Source organism: Bombina bombina, chromosome 1 (genome assembly GCF_027579735.1).
Source record: "Bombina bombina isolate aBomBom1 chromosome 1, aBomBom1.pri, whole genome shotgun sequence".
NCBI lineage: Eukaryota > Metazoa > Chordata > Amphibia > Anura > Bombinatoridae > Bombina > Bombina bombina.
This window is the reverse complement of record NC_069499.1, coordinates 140,658,360-140,675,483: the sequence shown is the minus strand read 5'-3', so window position 1 is coordinate 140,675,483 and position 17,124 is coordinate 140,658,360. Positions and strand designations below refer to the sequence as shown.

Here is a 17,124-nt window from a genome sequence, read left to right as displayed (position 1 = left end):
TTACTCAATGTGCCTTTATCTGCATGAACCAGTCTGTGCTCTAAATCAGCCACAAATCTCTTAATAGTGTGATGATCACGCTTAAGTTTTTCGTGAAATATCTAATGTTTTCATACCTCGTCCAAGGCATTGAACTATTTCACTCTTTTCGGCAGCAAAGAGATCCTTTTTCTTCCCCATATTGCTTGAAAATGGTGCTCTGCTTAATAATGTGGAACACCCTCCTTTAGTAGTTTTTTCTTTAATTGGGCTCACCTGGCAATCTAATTATCACAGGTGTCCGAGATTGTTTTCAGTGATCAAAAGAGCCCTGAGACAAAATGCCATCCATGAGTTAAACTGAAAAAAAAAAATATTGAATCTTTGTGACACTGAAATAGAATTTGCATAATAATTTGGAACCGGTTGTATATATATATATATATATATATGTTAAAGCGGGAAGCTATCAGCTATTTCAGGGCAAAGTTCCATTACTGCACAAACAAAGGGGACTGGTGGAAAACGTAATAATTCAAATAGGGGAAGTGGTTGCCCTGGTAGCCTGGTATCCGTGACCGTAATTAAACACATAAATAACATATTTCTTAAAAATGTCCTGGGGGACAGTGCCAGAATTATGTAAGGTTGCAGGGTACCTACAGGTAAGTTAAATGCGATAAATGAATTGCAATTAAAACAAAGTTAAAAGTGGAATGTAAAATAACAGCAAGCCGCAACTTACTGGCTTGCTGTTATTTTACATTCCGCTTTTAACTTTGTTTACAGTCATTACTGTATCACCCCCCCAAATCTCAACGGTACTTGCTGACTTGAACTTACATGTAAAGTTCTCTACACAGAGCAGGGAGAGCGGTCATTGAGGGTTAACGGTAAATTGGCATGGGCAAAAATGTGTTACTCTGCATTGTTTAGTAAACCATGTGTGTTGCACTTTGACACTAATAAATCCGGCACCGATAAGAACTAACTGCTACTGCTGCTTGCGGCCATATTTGTCATTCTTTTACTAAGCAATGCAGAATAATTAATTTTTACCCATTCCTAACGAGGGATATACAAATAATAAGGGTAATTTTACTTAGTTTACAATGAGGTCCCTCTCCTATACCCCCTCTGACAAGGGTCGTTATGTGCCTTGGTATAAATAGGACAATGACCCATATCTCAGTTGTTCTCTTGAACTTTAATTTATTTTAACAAACTGCCACTGCACTTTTATGTGGTTAGATACACACCAGCCGCCTAGACTTCATTCAGAGCTTTGCAGTTTTGTCTCATATTACAATGTCTGCCTTGGTTACAGGTCCCAAATCCTCGATTCCCATTCCTTGGATTCCATTTCACTCCACGGATGGATGGGAGCGTTTGGCTCGGACCTAATGCTGTTTTAGCCTTTAAACGAGAGGGCTACAAACTCTTTGACTTCAACGCCAGGGATTTCTTTGAAGCAATAACTTACAGGTATAAATAGCTAAATGGCTCTTATCACTAATTATGTTATGATAATGTATTTGAACAAAAATAGCTGCAGTAAAGAAAAATGTAATCTGATAATTGTTTTAGTTTTTTTTTACTTATTTATTTATTTGGACTTTTCAAACACAGCACTGATAACTGCTTTGTCCTAAATCATAATTTTTGTGTTTTTTGTTTTGTTTTTTAATGATTTAGTGGTCTCCGTAAACTTGTACTAAAGAATTTATCCTACGGCATTGGAGAAATATATCGGGCATGCTTCCTGAGTGCTCAGGTGAAGGGACTTCAGAAGTTTGTGCCTGAACTGTCTGTCAGTGATGTTCAGAGGTGATGTATCTATATGTAGCATTCATGCTATTGTTTTCTCTTTACAGAATTATTATCCGATTGACTACAGGGCTTATGAGTACCCTGTATCATTGTGAGGAAATATTCTGACAGCTAGATTCCTTTTACAAGATACAATGAGTCTACGGATTTCATCCTTACTTGTGGGATATCGCCTCCTGGTCAGCAGGAGGAGGCAAAGAGCACCACAGCAGAGCTCTATATATAGCTCCTCCCTTCCCTCCCACTCCAGTCATTTTCTTTTCCTGTGTTAGTGATAGGAAGAGGTAAAGTGAGGTGCTAGTTTAGATTCTTCAATCAAGAGTTTATTATTTTTAAAATGGTACCAAAGTGTGCTATTTTACTTTAGGGTGTAGCCTTATTCCTTGTCAGCCTCTAGAGTAGAGCTACAGGTGGCTTTAAAGCAATGGGAACTGGTGGGGTTTTAGCCTCACTGCGCCTCCCATACTTGTGCTGCCCTTATGTTGATGGTCTTAGAGAATATTAACTAAGGCCCTTCTGTGTTCACAGAGCTGAAGGAGGGAGCAAAGGACCTCTTTAGACTGAGACTTGTCATGCTGACACTCAGCATTGAGGTAAGTGCAGTCTTTAATTTCTGGGGCCTTTGGGCATATCTCAGAACTGGCTGTACTTCTTTACTAAGAGCCCATAGTTCCCAATATTAAAGGGCTTCCCTATTTCAGACTGCGTGGGTTTTCATGGGGTTGTTAACCAACACGGCTATATGTCTCAGAGGGTGTTAGCGTTACTATTACACTTAGGACACTGTTAGCATTTAGCCTTGCTCTTTATTAGCATTAGACAGGAGCGGCTGTTAAATGCTGTAATTTGGGCTGACGCTGAGCATATGTTGCCGGAGTCTGATTAATGGACTCCGGTTTTGCGGCTTGTATTTTCTCTTTGTTTTTTTGCGATGGTGGAATTTGACGACGCCCATGATGGGCGGCGTTTGGCTTGGCGCGCTTTACCAGTAATTGCCGCGCAGTTCTCTCTTATTCCGGAAGCCCCCGGCTGATAGAGAAACATGACAAGTAACGCCTCGACCGCATGGTTTGTAGTTAAAGCAAGCTGTTTTAGGCTCTGCTCCGGATTGTTCCTAGGAGTGGTCGGAGGACCGTGGGGGCAGGTAGGCGCCTCAGCAGGGCTGTTGAGGCGAGGTGCTTTTGGTGACAAAACGTTTTTTTCTGCAGTTCCATTATATCGTTTTGCTTGCAAAGAAAATTGTTGTCAGTTTATTTCTTAAAGAGACAGTATTTGTTAAGGTTCTCTTTAACTACTGACAACTCTCTTTCTACATTATTATTTTTGTACATTACTTCTGTTAGTATGAATTCAGATGACATCCAAGTTTTAACTTGTTCTATGTGTTTGAATCCAGTTCCTTTTTGTCCCTCATGTTGTGAGAGGGCCTTACATTATAGGGACAATATTTTTTTGATAAACCTTTGTCTAAGACAGATGCTTTTCAGGAGTCTATAGATGAGATGCAAGGTATGCCTCAGCTTTCTCCCCAAGCGTCACAGCCCTTAACTGTTTATTACGGATGCTTCTCTGCAGATTACTAAATTGGCGGCTAAGAGTTCGGGCTTTGCCATCTTAGCACTTCGGACTTTATGGTTAAAGTCTTGGTCTGCGGATGTGTCCTCCAAGTCGGAAGCCGGCTGCCACTACCAAGTCGGCATGAAGGGTCGGCCACCGATCCGGGACCGGATCTAGTAGGGGGCAGACTTTCTCTCTTTGTCCAGGCTTGGCTAAAAGACGTTCAGGATCCCTGGACACTAGAAATTGTGTCTCAGGGATATCAGTTGGAGTTCAAAAATTCCTTCCCCAGAGGAAGGTTTCTTCTTTCATGATTGTCTGTAGACCAGATAAAAAGAGAGGCGTTCTTACGCTGTGTAAGAGATCTCTCCTCCATGGGAGTAATATGTCCCGTTCCAATACAGGAACCGGGACAAGGGTTTTATTCAAATCTCTTTGTAGTTCCCAAAAAAGAAGGAACGTTCCGACCTATTTGAGACCTCAAAATTCTAAACAAGTTTCTCAGATTTCCATCCTTCAAGATGGAAACTATTCTTACCATTCTTCCACTGATCCAGGAGGGTCAATTTATGACTACCATGGATCTAAAGGATGCATATCTTCATGTTCCTTTCCACAGAGATCATCACAAGTTCCTGAGGTTTGCCTTTCTGGACAAACATTTTCAGTTCGTGGCTCTTCCTTTCGGTCTGACCACGGCAACCAGAATTTTCACAAAGGTTCTGGGATCTCTGCTGGCGTTTCTAAGACCGCGGGGCATTGCAGTGGCGCCTTAACTGGACGATATTCTGATCCAGGCGTCGTCTTATCAGCTAGCAAAGTCTCATACCGACATTGTTCTATCCTTCCTGAGGACTCATGGGTGGAAGGTAAATCTGGAAAAGAGTTCACTAGTTCCACAGACAAGGGTTCCTTTCTTGGGAACTCTAATCGACTCTCTATCCATGAAAATCTTTTTGACGGAGGTCAGAAAATTGAAGATTCTAGACACATGCCGAGACCTTCAGACCAATCCTCGGCCGTCAGTGGCTCAGTGCATGGAGGTAATTGGGTTGATGATAGCAGCAATAGACATCTTTCCGTTTGCTCGTTTTCATCTCAGGCCTCTGCAACTTAGCATGCTCAGTCAGTGGAATGGAGATTATACAAATTTGTCTCCTCAAATAACTCTAGATCAGGAGACAAGGGACTCTCTTCTATGGTGGTTGTCGCAGGATCATCTATCCCAGGGGACATGCTTCCGCAGGCCCTCATGGGTGATAGTGACAACAGATGCCAGCCTGTTAGGATGGGGAGCAGTCTGGAACTCCCTAAGGGCTCAGGGTGTATGGACTCAAGCGGAGTCTCTCCTTCCCATAAATATTCTAGAATTAAGAGCAATATTCAATGCGCTTCAGGCTTGGCCTCAGTTGGCTTCGGCTCAATTCATCAGATTTCAGTTGGACAACAAAACGACAGTGGCTTACATCAATCGTCAAGGAGGAACAAGAAGTTCCTTAGCGATGATGGAAGTAGCCAGAATAATACAGTGGGCGGAGTCTCACTCTTGCCATCTGTCGCCGATCTATATCCCAGGGGTGGACAACTGGATTTTCTGAGCAGACAGACATTTCATCCGGGAGAGTGGGAACTCCATCCGGAGGTATTTTCCAGCTTGATTCTCAGATGGGGCAGACCGGAGTTGGATCTCATGGCATCTTGTCAGAATGCCAAGCTTCCGAGGTACGGGTCCAGGTCCAGGGATCCCCAGGCCGAGCTGATAGATGCCTTGGCAGTGCCTTGGTCTTTCAGCCTAGCTTATGTGTTCCCTCCATTTGCTCTCCTGCCCCGGGTGATTGCTCGAGTCAAACAGGAGAGGGCGCCGGTGATCCTCATTGCTACTGCGTGGCCTCGCAGGACTTGGTATGCCGATCTGGTGGACATGTCATCTCAGCCACCGTGGAGGCTTCCATTGAGGCAAGACCGTCTCATGCAGGGACCCTTCCACCATCCGAATCTAGTTTCTCTACAGCTAACTGCTTGGAGATTGAGCGCTTAATTTTATCTAAGCAAGGGTTTTCTGATTCGGTCATAGATACCTTGATTCAGGCACGTAAGCCTGTTACTAGAAAAATTTACCATAAGATATGGCGTAAATATCTTTATTGGTGCGAATCCAAGGGCTACTCATGGAGTAGGGTTAGGATTCCCAGGATTTTGTCTTTTCTCCAAGACGGATTGGAGAAAGGATTCGGCAAGTTCCTTAAAGGGACAAATTTCTGCCTTGTCTATTTTGTTACACAAGTGTCTGGCAGATGTTCCAGATGTTCAATCTTTTTGTCAGGCTCTGACTAGAATCAGGCCTGTGTTTAGACCAATTGCTCCTCCTTGGAGTTTGAATTTAGTTCTTAAGGTTCTTCAAGGGGTTCCGTTTGAACCTATGTATTCCATAGATATTAAGTTATTATCTTGGAAAGTTTTATTTTTGGTTGCTATTAATTCTGCTCGCAGAGTTTCTGAGCTTTCGGCATTGCAATGTGATTCTCCTTACCTTATTTTTCATTCTGATAAGGTGGTGTTACGTACCAAGCCTGGTTTTCTTCCTAAGGTTTGAAATAAAAATATTAATCAGGAAATTGTTGTTCCTTCCTTGTGTCCTAATCCTTCTTATAAGAAGGAGCGTCTGTTACATAATTTGGACGTGGTCGTGCCTTGAAGTTCTACTTACAGGCGACTAAGGATTTTCGTCGATCGTTTGTCGTTTTTTCAGGGAAACGTAGGGGTCAGAAAGCTACGGCTACAGCTCTCTTTCTTGTTGGCTGAAGAGTATCATCCGTTTTGCATATGAGACTGCTGGACAGCAGCCTCCTGAACGAATTATGGCCCATTCCACTAGGGCTGTGGCTTCCTCATGGACATTCAAAAATAATGCTTCTGTTGAACAGATTTGCAAAGCTGCAACTTGGTCGTCTCTTCACACTTTTTTCCAAATCTTACAAATTTGATACTTTTGCCTCGTCTGAGGCTGTTTTTGGGAGGAAAGTTCTTCAAGCCTTCCGTTTAGGTTCCCTGTCTTGTCCCTCCCTTTTCATCCGTGTACTATAGCTTTGGTATTGTATCCCACAAGTAAGGATGAAATCCGTGGACTCATCGTATCTTGTAAAAGAAAAGGAAATGTATTCTTACCTGATAAATTTGTTTCTTTTATGATAAGATGAGTCCACGGCCCACCCTGTTTTTCTAAGAAAGGTCTTTAATTTTGTTAAACTTCAGTCACCTCTGCACCTTGGCTTTTCCTTTCTCTTCCTAACTTCGGTCGAATGACTGGAGTGGGAGGGAAGGGAGGAGCTATATATACAGCTCTGCTGTGGTGCTCTTTGCCTCCTCCTGCTGACCAGGAGGCGATATCCCACAAGTAAGGATGAAATCCTTGGACTCATCGTATCGTAAAAGAAACAAATTTATCAGGTAAGAATAAATAACCCCCCCCCCCCCATTGCTAGGAAACTAGGCAATCTATGTAGCCCTCAGTTTACCTTAGGTTTCTGCTCCTAAATAGTTATTATAGTAATACAAGTAGCAAGTATATTAGTCTAACAGTGTTTGTTATGCAAAACTGAAGAATGGGTAATTAAGGGATTATCTATCTTTTTCAAGTAGACTTTCCCTTTAACATGCACACAAACATATGGCCTTATTTATTAAGATGTGGATGCAGCTTTGGTGCCTAAAATATTACTTATGCAGATGTCATCTTAAGACTCAAGAGTAGTAGAGTTAAATCATCACACGTGATTGGCCGTGCAGAGCAGGGGGTGGTTTTGCACAAACAGCCGTTTGATCAATACGCTGCCTACTCGCTGCAATGGCGGGCAGACCGGCTCCCTGGAGCGAACCTTCTCTGCCCGGCAATTGTTAAACGGAACCCTAACAGTTAATTTTAATTTGCAAAAATGTTTTAACATCTAAAATATTTTTTTAACATATTACTTTTTATTTTATATGCATGATAGCATTTTTTTTTTACACTTTACTGGCCCTTAAAGAGCGCAAACAAATAGCAAACTACTCACTTGTACTGTATACTGTATTACAGTGCTGGGGGAGAATTTCTACAAATTTTCTGTTTTCAGCTATTAATTTTTCCTCAGTAGCACTCACATGATCAGTTAGCACATGCATTATTGAACTAGTGCAAAATAAGAATTAATTTAGTTTGTTGACAATTAGTGCTAGTATTACCCATAAAATGCCACAAGAGGGCACGCCTCTCTACTAAAGTCGAAAACCAAATTTTATTTTTAAAGGGACAGATTCATCCAGTCTTCATTTAAACTGTAGTGCGTAGAAAAACAGTGGTTATCATTAAAGGCCAATTAGCAATAGATATGTAGCAAAATTAACCTGCAGAATTCTGCAGTGTGCATTTCCAGCAATGAGAATTAGAAAATCCTAAATTAAATGAAAAGTGGGAACAATAAATAAAAAGTATATTGCAAATTTGTTTTATTATACATAGCTGAACATTTTAAAGGGACATCAAACACTTTGAGATAGAAATATAAAATGTTGAATTATATGTAGTAAAAAAAAACTTTGCAATAAACTTTTATTTTGCCCACTTTTCATATACTTTGAAACCTGAAAAGGATGTGTTTTCTTATTCTGAGAATGGGAAATGCACACTGCAGGCTTTTCAATGTTTACCCTGCTGCATATCTGTCCTTAATTGGCCTCAGCAGAGGTCATCTTATAACAATGCAGCTTTTGCTCACATAGTGACCACGTCTAGCCGTGTTTACTCCACCACCAAGTCCAGAATGGTTCCTTCAAATAAGGCAAGCAGTGGATAGAGTCTGGCTATTGAAAAATAATTAAAGGTGTTAATTTATCTGGAAATGCTAATACCTGGTTGATGTGTTATTGTATAGCGTGGGAACAAAGTTTTCTTTTAATTACCAGGTGTTTTGTGTCCCATTTAAACAACTTCTCATTCTTCATTATGTGTTTAACTCCTGCAGTAGGGTTAAACAAATTGCCAGTCATGATCCTGTGTTGTCCCAGATTAGGATATGTCGGTTGATTGGCGAATACACACGTATGCAGCATTGGCTCATTGCGCATATACTTATCTGGAGCAGCAATGCACGTTGCAGGGGTTTAAACCATATTGAAGAAAGAAAAATTATCTAAAAATAAAATGCTCTGATGAAATAAAAAATTAAATTTTACACCAACTTTTAATAAAATGTTGTGATGCATTTTATTGTTACACAAATGCTTTGTTTAATCCCAGCAAGGAGGTTAGGTACACAGGTAAAATGACATTAAACACTTCCTGCTTTTTTCCCATGCTCCCTTTAAGGCCCAAAAGCAAGTTCTATAACCTGTAAATGCGACAAATCACGTTTCATGGTTTAGATAAGTTGCAGGTTACAGATTTTACTTTTTGGTGTCTCTAGGGAATGTGAGACAAAGAACAGTTTTACACAAAAAAACAATGTAAAAGTTTACTGTCCCTCTACTGTCTACTCATTAGCTGCAATCCATTGGGCCAATCTAGAACAGCATATTTACATAGCACCCTGATTGTGTTGAGCATTACAGCTCCTGAGAAGACTTTAGCACCAGCAAAGGGGTTAAACATAATTAAACACACAGTTACAGGCAAGTATTTGTGCTATAATAAATAATATACTATTTCCTGTGCTGTTTGCTTTGTTGGCTAAATACACATATCAGCTGCTCACGAATGTTATTGTACAACAAGCTACTGACATTTTGATTTCAGTGACATTGTTGGACGGTACAGGTAAGGAGGATCTACCTTTTGCTGTTGGAAGCATTGGCATCAGCTGCCTTGGCAGCTGTATACTTTATGGAATTATACAGTATTGTAAATATATCCATATTCCCTTGTGCATCATTGAGCACAGGTTGTGTAATAATACATTTCTGATGAAAAACACATATCTGGTCTGCATCTCGGACATTGTAATATAATAGTTACTTGAATTCTTCTTTAGGGGCCCGTCAGGAGTCCGCGCACAAGCTCTTGATAGGGATGGCAATCTAGTAGATGACTTTGTGTTTGACGGAGGTTCTGGTGACCTTGCAAGCCGCATATTACATGTGAGAAATGCACCTTCGCCAGCTGCCACCTCTTCTCTTGCTATCGCGGAGATGATCGCCTCGGAGGTGGAACAACGCTTTGGACTGTGAACTCGTTTCATTTCACAATTTATAGGCCACAATGTCATCCTCAAGGAAAAAAAATTAACATTTAGTGTGATCTTTTATGATATTACAACTGTTGAATGTGATCTATGATACTGTTGGTGCAAAGGGAGTGACTGTGACTATGATAAATCATGTCTGTAAAGAGAGCAGCATAGCTATCATACACTGTCAAGAGTGCGCTGAGAACCTGGTTTCTTCCCATTTGCAGAATTAGCATTTCCTATGTACACTTCTGTAGCAGCTCATTGTCAGCAAATGATTTAAAGGGCATTTTACTGTAAATTTGTCCCCTTTTTCTAGGCTTTCAAATTCCCCAGAGTTCTTATAAAGTGATGGATGCCCCATTTTGTAACTTATTAATCAGTTTTATAGCTTACACTCCCTCCCTCTCCTATCCACTCTTTATTTCTGTAGCATAGGGTCCCATAGAGTACATGTACTTGCTATTCTCTTAAAAAATACATGTATGTACTATTCTCTTACAAAATACATGTGCGTACTATTATTTAAAAAAATTACATGTACATATTGTTCTCTTAAAAATACATGTACGTAGTAGGCTTTTTAAAAAAAAAATACATGTATGTACTAGTCAGTAGTGTATGTTTTGTGCTGCTCTAGGCACTCAAAACTCTGCGCGTGTGTGGGTAGTGAAGTGTGAGTGTAGTGAGACGCAAAAAGTGCTGCGCCCCCAAATCTGCCGCGCTAGGCAAGTGCCTTGTTTGTCTAGGCCAAATATACGCCCCTGGTACTAATCTTTTTAAAACATAGATGTACTTTCTATTCTTTTAAAACCTACACATACATACTGTTCTCTTAAAAAATACATGTATTTACGTACTGTTTTTTTTTTTTAAATACATGAAAGTACTAGTCTTGAAAAATACGTGTACCTACTATTCTTTTTAAAAATAGATGTACATACTATTCTCTTAATAAATACATGTACCTGTATGTACTATACTCTTTAAAAAAAAATACATGTTGGTACTATCCTCTTTAAAAATACATGTATGTATTCTTTTAAAAAAATACATGAACGTATTATTCTTTTTTTAAAAAAAAAAAAATACACGTACGTACTATTCTTTTAAAAAATACACGTACGTAGTAGGGTTGTACCGATACTTTTTTTCAAATACTCACCGATACCAATTACCGATAATTTTTTATGTCATGACAGTTTACCTAGCACATTACAGTGTAATGATTTAAGATCACTTCTTTATAATTATGAGCTGTATTTCAAAAGACATTTTGAAATAATAAAACAGATTTATGTGCTTGTGGTCAAAGTTTACAGAACATGTTTATAAATAAAAATATTACAATAACATGTTAATAATAACAACAATAAATAACAGCTGCAGCAGCTAGGGCTGGAAAGCTACAATTTAAAGGGGGGATTACTGGATGCAATTTGGTTGTAGGGTGCCTATATAACTCATCAATCTAACATTTGTACTTAATACAAAGTAATATAATTTAATTCTGAAAATAATATTGAGGAAGGAGTATCCCAATAATCCTCTTTGAGAAAAATGGGTGATTTGCATTCTACTAACTCAGTCCAGCCCTGGCTAAGGTTGTTCCTCAGAGTACAGTATGTTTTGAGCATAATTGTGCAAGAGGAGAACTAGTAGTATAACAGGCAATCTAGCAATTAGAATATTTTTTCAAAAGTTAGTGGAAAGTTCTTATTAAGGAACAGAAGCATCTCTGCATGTTCAGCTTTAAGTCTGTTTCTGCTAACAACAAGGACGTTTGACGCTAAGCTGAACAGTCTTTCACTTTTCACACTATTGCATGGGTTAGAAAGATATTTTTGGGCCATTAAATGTCAGTTTATTAACTGCCCAGTACTTCAGGGGTTTGTCTGAATGACTGCTCTGATGTACAATAATACAAATAACAGCAATTTGTATTGGCAGAACAATTTTTAGTTAAGTCTCCACTCGAGCTTAAAATGAAATGGGAACATGCAGTTTGAAAAATGCCACAAAATGGCGTATGGGTAGGAATTGGAGGTATCGGTTTAAGTATCGGTGCATTTGCACGAGTACAAGTACTCATGCAAATACTTGGTATCGGTACCGATACTAGTATCGGTATCGGTGCAACCCTAGTACGTAGTATTCTTTTTTTTAAAATACATGTATGTATTATTCTTTGAAAAAATACATTTATGTACTATTCTATGAAAAAATAAATGTACATACTATTCTTTTAAAAAATGCATGAACGTACTATTCTTTTAAAAAATACATGTATGTACTAGTCTTAAAAAAATACATATACATACTAGTCTTTTAAAAAAAATATACATGCATACCATTCTTTTTTTAAAAAAATACACATACCTACTATTCTTTTAAAAAATACATGCACGTATTTTTTTTTTATTCTCTTTAAAAAAAAAAAATACATGTAGGTATTAACCCCTTTAGTGCGAACGACAGCTCTGAGCTGTCACAGAGTTTCCCACTCGTGTGCTAATGACGGCTCAGAGCCAACGCTAGGACTCTCCCACCTTGAGGGAGATCTGGGGGCTCCCATCCGCTCCTACCCCGGCGATTGGGCCTATCTAGTGACAGGCATTGCCGGGGCTTCATGTTATGCACGGTGACGTCACGCGCAATAACGTGATGACCTCACTGCGCAACTTTATTTAAACTTAACAATGTTAAGTATAGGAAAAGGGGTCATGCTGCTTAGACGTCTGTATCTCAGGCATCTAAGCAGCTACAGACCCCCAAGATCCACCGTTGAAAAGGTATCGCCTAACCTTTCCAACATTGTAAGTGGTGATCTGGGGGGAAAAAAAAGTTAAAATAAAATAAAAAAACCCTTTGAACAGCTTAGCGCCCAGGTGGGAAAGTGCTTAGCACTCAAAGGGTTAAAAAAAATACATGTATGTACATGTCTTAAAAAATACATATACATACTAGTATTTTAAAAAGATACACGTGCGTACTATTCTTTTAAAACATACACGTATGTACTAGTATTTTAAAAATACATGTACGTACTATTCTTTTTTAAAAATACATGTACGTACTGTTCTTTGCTGTGTGTACATCATTATGTCTTGCATTAACTTCTTAAAGGGACATAAAACAAGTTGGGATAGAGACAAAATAATATAATATGTACTTTAATTACTTTACCTGCAAATTTATACTGCAGTGCCTCACCGTTAACCCTTTCTTTTTAGTTTCTGAATTGTAAAGCTCTAACTCCCCCCACACAATTCCTTTTATGGCTGTATCTATATCTATTGTTCTTTTGGTAGAATGCAAAAGTGAATAGGGATTATCTGCTGGAGCATGCCTAGAAGCTTTGAATTTAGTTGAAATACAATGCTTGTGACTAAACACTGATAAGAGGGGCGGAGTTAGCTGCTCCAGGCAGCCTAGCTATGTAATTATTTTTGCTTATTTTTTAAAATTATTTTCAAATACTTGCCAGCAATTTTTTATGTAAACTATTTTAAATTAATTAGCCCTTTTAGGATATGCACATATCTCAGCCTGTTTTATGGCACTTTAATGTCCCCTTAATCTGTTTAGATTCATATTATGAACACTCCATTTTCCTTTCTCAAAGTGAGCAGCTTCTAAATTAAAAGATAAAGGTTTGCATCTATGTATGTACCAATAGTATGAGCACTGGGATCATTTATAAACCACAAATGTTCACATTTAGAAAATAAAATTGGTTAAAAATGTTCCTTTTAAATGTTTTAATTTAACATGAGCCTGTGCTGACTTTTTTTTTTTTTACTTTTTTCTTCTAAGTCTTGGGTATAAAACATGCTTTTCTTGGTAGTTTCTGTTTGAGTAGACACTGCTTATACTTTTTAAAAGAATATTAAATAAGCAAATTCTCTAACCTAGATTTTCAAAATTACTCAATTTAAATTGCAGGATTTTGAAAACATAGGTCACAGAATATGCTTTTTGGCCACTCTGGGGAGTTTGTTTGTTTTTTGTTGTTGTTTTTAAATAATAAAAGCAAGATATATTTACATTTTAATATCTCTTTAAAACAACATACCTGTATATTTCAAGAACTATAAAAATAGCTGTATAGGGGGTGCTTAATGATAGAATACATAAAACATACAAGATGAAACAAAGTATATACAGATAATGATACACAACAATAACCCTAGTCACAGGATATACTGAACTCCCATATATTGTCAGTTCATCAGGGGTTAAAGCTCCTGGACTCCCACATATTGTCAGTTCATCAGGGGTTAAATTTCCTGTAGCAATTTCAGGATCACAATGGCTGCACTTCTCTTCACACGAATGTAGTGGAATAAAACAACAGCATCTAGCAAATATAAGAGAAGCGCCTCATGTGTGCATCAGTCACCAAATAGACAAATCAGATAGAAAATGTCAAACACAGGGGACTCACATATCCATAGAGCACCCTTATGTGCTAGTAGACGCAGGCTGGCAGTATAAAGGTGCGTCAGCTCACCTCCTCCCGACAGCTGCACGTAGTCCAGGGACAGCGCAAACACACAGTGATGATCACACCTTTATACTGCCAGCCTGCGTCTACTAGCACATAAGGGTGCTCTATGGATATGTGAGTACCCTGTGTGACATTTTCTATTTGGTGACTGATACACACATGAGGCGCCTCTCTTATATTTGCTAGATGCAGTTGTTTTATACCTGTATATTTGCTTCTCTTCATATGCAAAATTATATTTTTTTAGTACAATTTTCCTTTCACCGTTCCTTTTTGAAAGCTAAACAATATCTGTTTTGATGGCTATAAAGGGCACTTAAAGAGACAAAAAACTCAATATCTTTCTATCGTAAGTATACAAATTTTAATAAAAGTTTTCTTAGTGCTACTGAATAGACTAATCTCTCTATCAAGCCATTACTTACTTTTCCAATAAATTGGCTACGTAGCTATTAATTTTCTGCAATTATGTTGTAGATAAAGAACGTCAGTCATTTTTACATTGTGCTTTAATAATTATTTTCCAGATAGCCTTAAAAACTTACTAAAACTTTTTTTTTTTAAAAAAGATAGTGATGCTCTTATCTGTGGTGTTTTTCATACTCAACCCACCTTTTCAGCAAACATTGTATGTTCTTGTGGAAAACATTGGGTGATTATAGGACACCTTTTATGCAGGGATATGAGATTAGCTCTGTAAGTACAACAATACACCCTGATCTTGAAAACAAATTCAAAATAACTTTATTGCCCACAGTATTAACATGCACAATAACATAGTATGTCAGAAGTTGATATGAAACCATCAGGATTTAGATAGAGTACTTTTTTTTTTTTTTTTAAACTTTCCACTTGACATCTCAGAAGGACCTCTTTCTTTGTATCCTATGTTTAAATGTAGCTCATTTGCACAAGAGCATATCTAGATATTCTTAATAGTGTGCACGTCTTGACCACTATATATAAATATTACATTCTTACAAACAATATTGCAAACACTGTTATTATATAGTGCTCAAGATATGTGCACGCTCCTTAGCCTACCTCGGTATTCACTCATGTAAATTATACATTTCCAATAAGGGTACAAAGAGGAAGAGATACGTTTTGGTAACAGAAGTAAATTAATATTTTTTTATTGTACACCTATATGACTTCAATATTGACTTCTATGTCCCTTTCATAACCAACCTGTAGCATATATTGCAATATATATATATATTTTAATGATGCTCAGTATTTTTATTATGAAGAATTTATTTTTTTTCTTCTAACAACTACACACATACAGGATATTTAAAAACAGTGAAGTGGTTGTGTGTTTTTATTAATAAAACTGCCATATAGTTATCACAGTCATAATACATTTATTAAACGCCATCTTTAGCAACGTTCAGATGTTTGATAACTTTCATGTGTTTTTTTTATGGAGTGTAAATGCTTTTTTGTAATAATATTAAATAAAAATGTGTTCAAGAAAATAAAAAGTTTTAAAGATAACTGATTTTGTCTAGTTTCATTCAGGGTTTTGGGTAGGAAACAATATTACCTCAAAACCACATGGTTAAACACAAAAAACAAACAAACATTGAAGGGATACAAGACACTACTGGGAATTTTAGAGGAAAAACTTGCTCAAAGTACTGGAGAATTTTTAGCATTTTTATTATTCCATTTTTACAGAAATAGAGCTTTGTTTTTTTTTTTTTAAATAGACAACCCAAGGTATTGATCTAGGAACATTTGGTATATTTTGTGCAATAATTTTGCCACAAAATGTGATCTTCTAAAAAAAATATGCTTGTGCAGTGATAACACAAATGAATGTAAAAGCTTCTCTTGGATCCCTTTTGTTCAGAAACAGACATGCATGGCTTTGCCATTGAGATTTGGTAATTAGAAGGTCTTTAATTGCATTTGCACACCACAGTTCTGAAGTTCCTGGTAGTGAAGGGGTTAATTATTTAACAGGGAAGGGGAACAGTATTATACTGCAGTGATTATCATTCCACCTGACCCCTCCCTAATCCCTCCCAAACAGCTCTGTTACCCCACACCCACACTCCTCCCCACCATCTTACTTACTGGCAGATTGTAGTTTATGGCTTTTAATTTTATTTATTTTTTATTCTTTTTTTTTTCTGCAGTGTAGGGAACCCTCTTCAACCCTCAACAGCTGTTTAACAGTCCCCCTCCCACTTGTGGCGGCAATCTTAGGTACTGGCAGCTGTCTGTCAGTACACAGTTTATATGCATTTTGTAAAAAAAAAATCTGTAGTGTAGTGGCGCCCTTATCTCCCCACGATCGTTAGATAGGGCGTCCCACCTCCCATTCAACCCTTTTGCCGTAATGTAGCTTCAATCCCTCCCTCTCCCTTCCCAACTTTATTTACTGTAACCAAACTCCACAAAAGTATTGTCACTAGATCCTCAAATTCTCTCAAACTCTTGTAAAACTCTGCTTTCTTCCATCTACTTTTCCTGCCTTGACTAATCTTACAATGGTCCTTGACTATTTTGCCCCTCCTACCATAGCTCAAAAGTCACACACTCATCCTCAGCCGTGACATGCTACCTATGCATAATGTTCCCGTACTGCTGAGCAACACTGGAGAAAATCTTGGAGGTCAGTTGACTTTCTTTACTACAAGTTCATCTTGAACTCCTATTATTCTGCCCTTAACCTCTCTAAGCAAGATTACTTCTCTACTCTTATATCTACTCTTTCGTCAAACCCCATTGTCTGTTCAACACTTTTAATACCATTCTCTGCCCACCTCCTGCTACCACTTCTCTCTCAGCTCAAGAATTTGCTAGTCACTTCAACAACAAAATTGATTCCATCAGAAATGAAATAATCTCTCCTCATACTACCAGTCCCCAACCCCCTCAACCACTCACAATCATCCAAAAGCCTCAATTTCAGTTCTTTTGCCCCTGTTACTGATATATACGTTTCCAACCTTTTTTTTTCCTCTCACTTCCCTAACCTGTTCCCTCAAATCCATCCGCTCACAACTGCTCCCCTCCCTCTCTCCTACTCTTACT

General features: G+C 38.2%; 1 protein-coding gene across 1 annotated transcript in view; it reads left to right on the top strand.

Annotated features, from left to right (window-relative positions):
* The window catches only part of L2HGDH (L-2-hydroxyglutarate dehydrogenase), a 46,455-nt gene extending 30,879 nt beyond the window's left edge, over positions 1–15,576 (top strand). Inside the window, exons 7-9 of the mRNA XM_053711109.1 lie at positions 1,307–1,464; positions 1,675–1,806; positions 9,372–15,576. Of these exons, the coding sequence (XP_053567084.1) occupies positions 1,307–1,464; positions 1,675–1,806; positions 9,372–9,567 (486 nt within the window). The 3' untranslated portion in view covers positions 9,568–15,576. The remainder of the gene's footprint in view (positions 1–1,306; positions 1,465–1,674; positions 1,807–9,371) is intronic.
* The last annotated feature ends 1,548 nt before the right edge of the window (positions 15,577–17,124 follow it).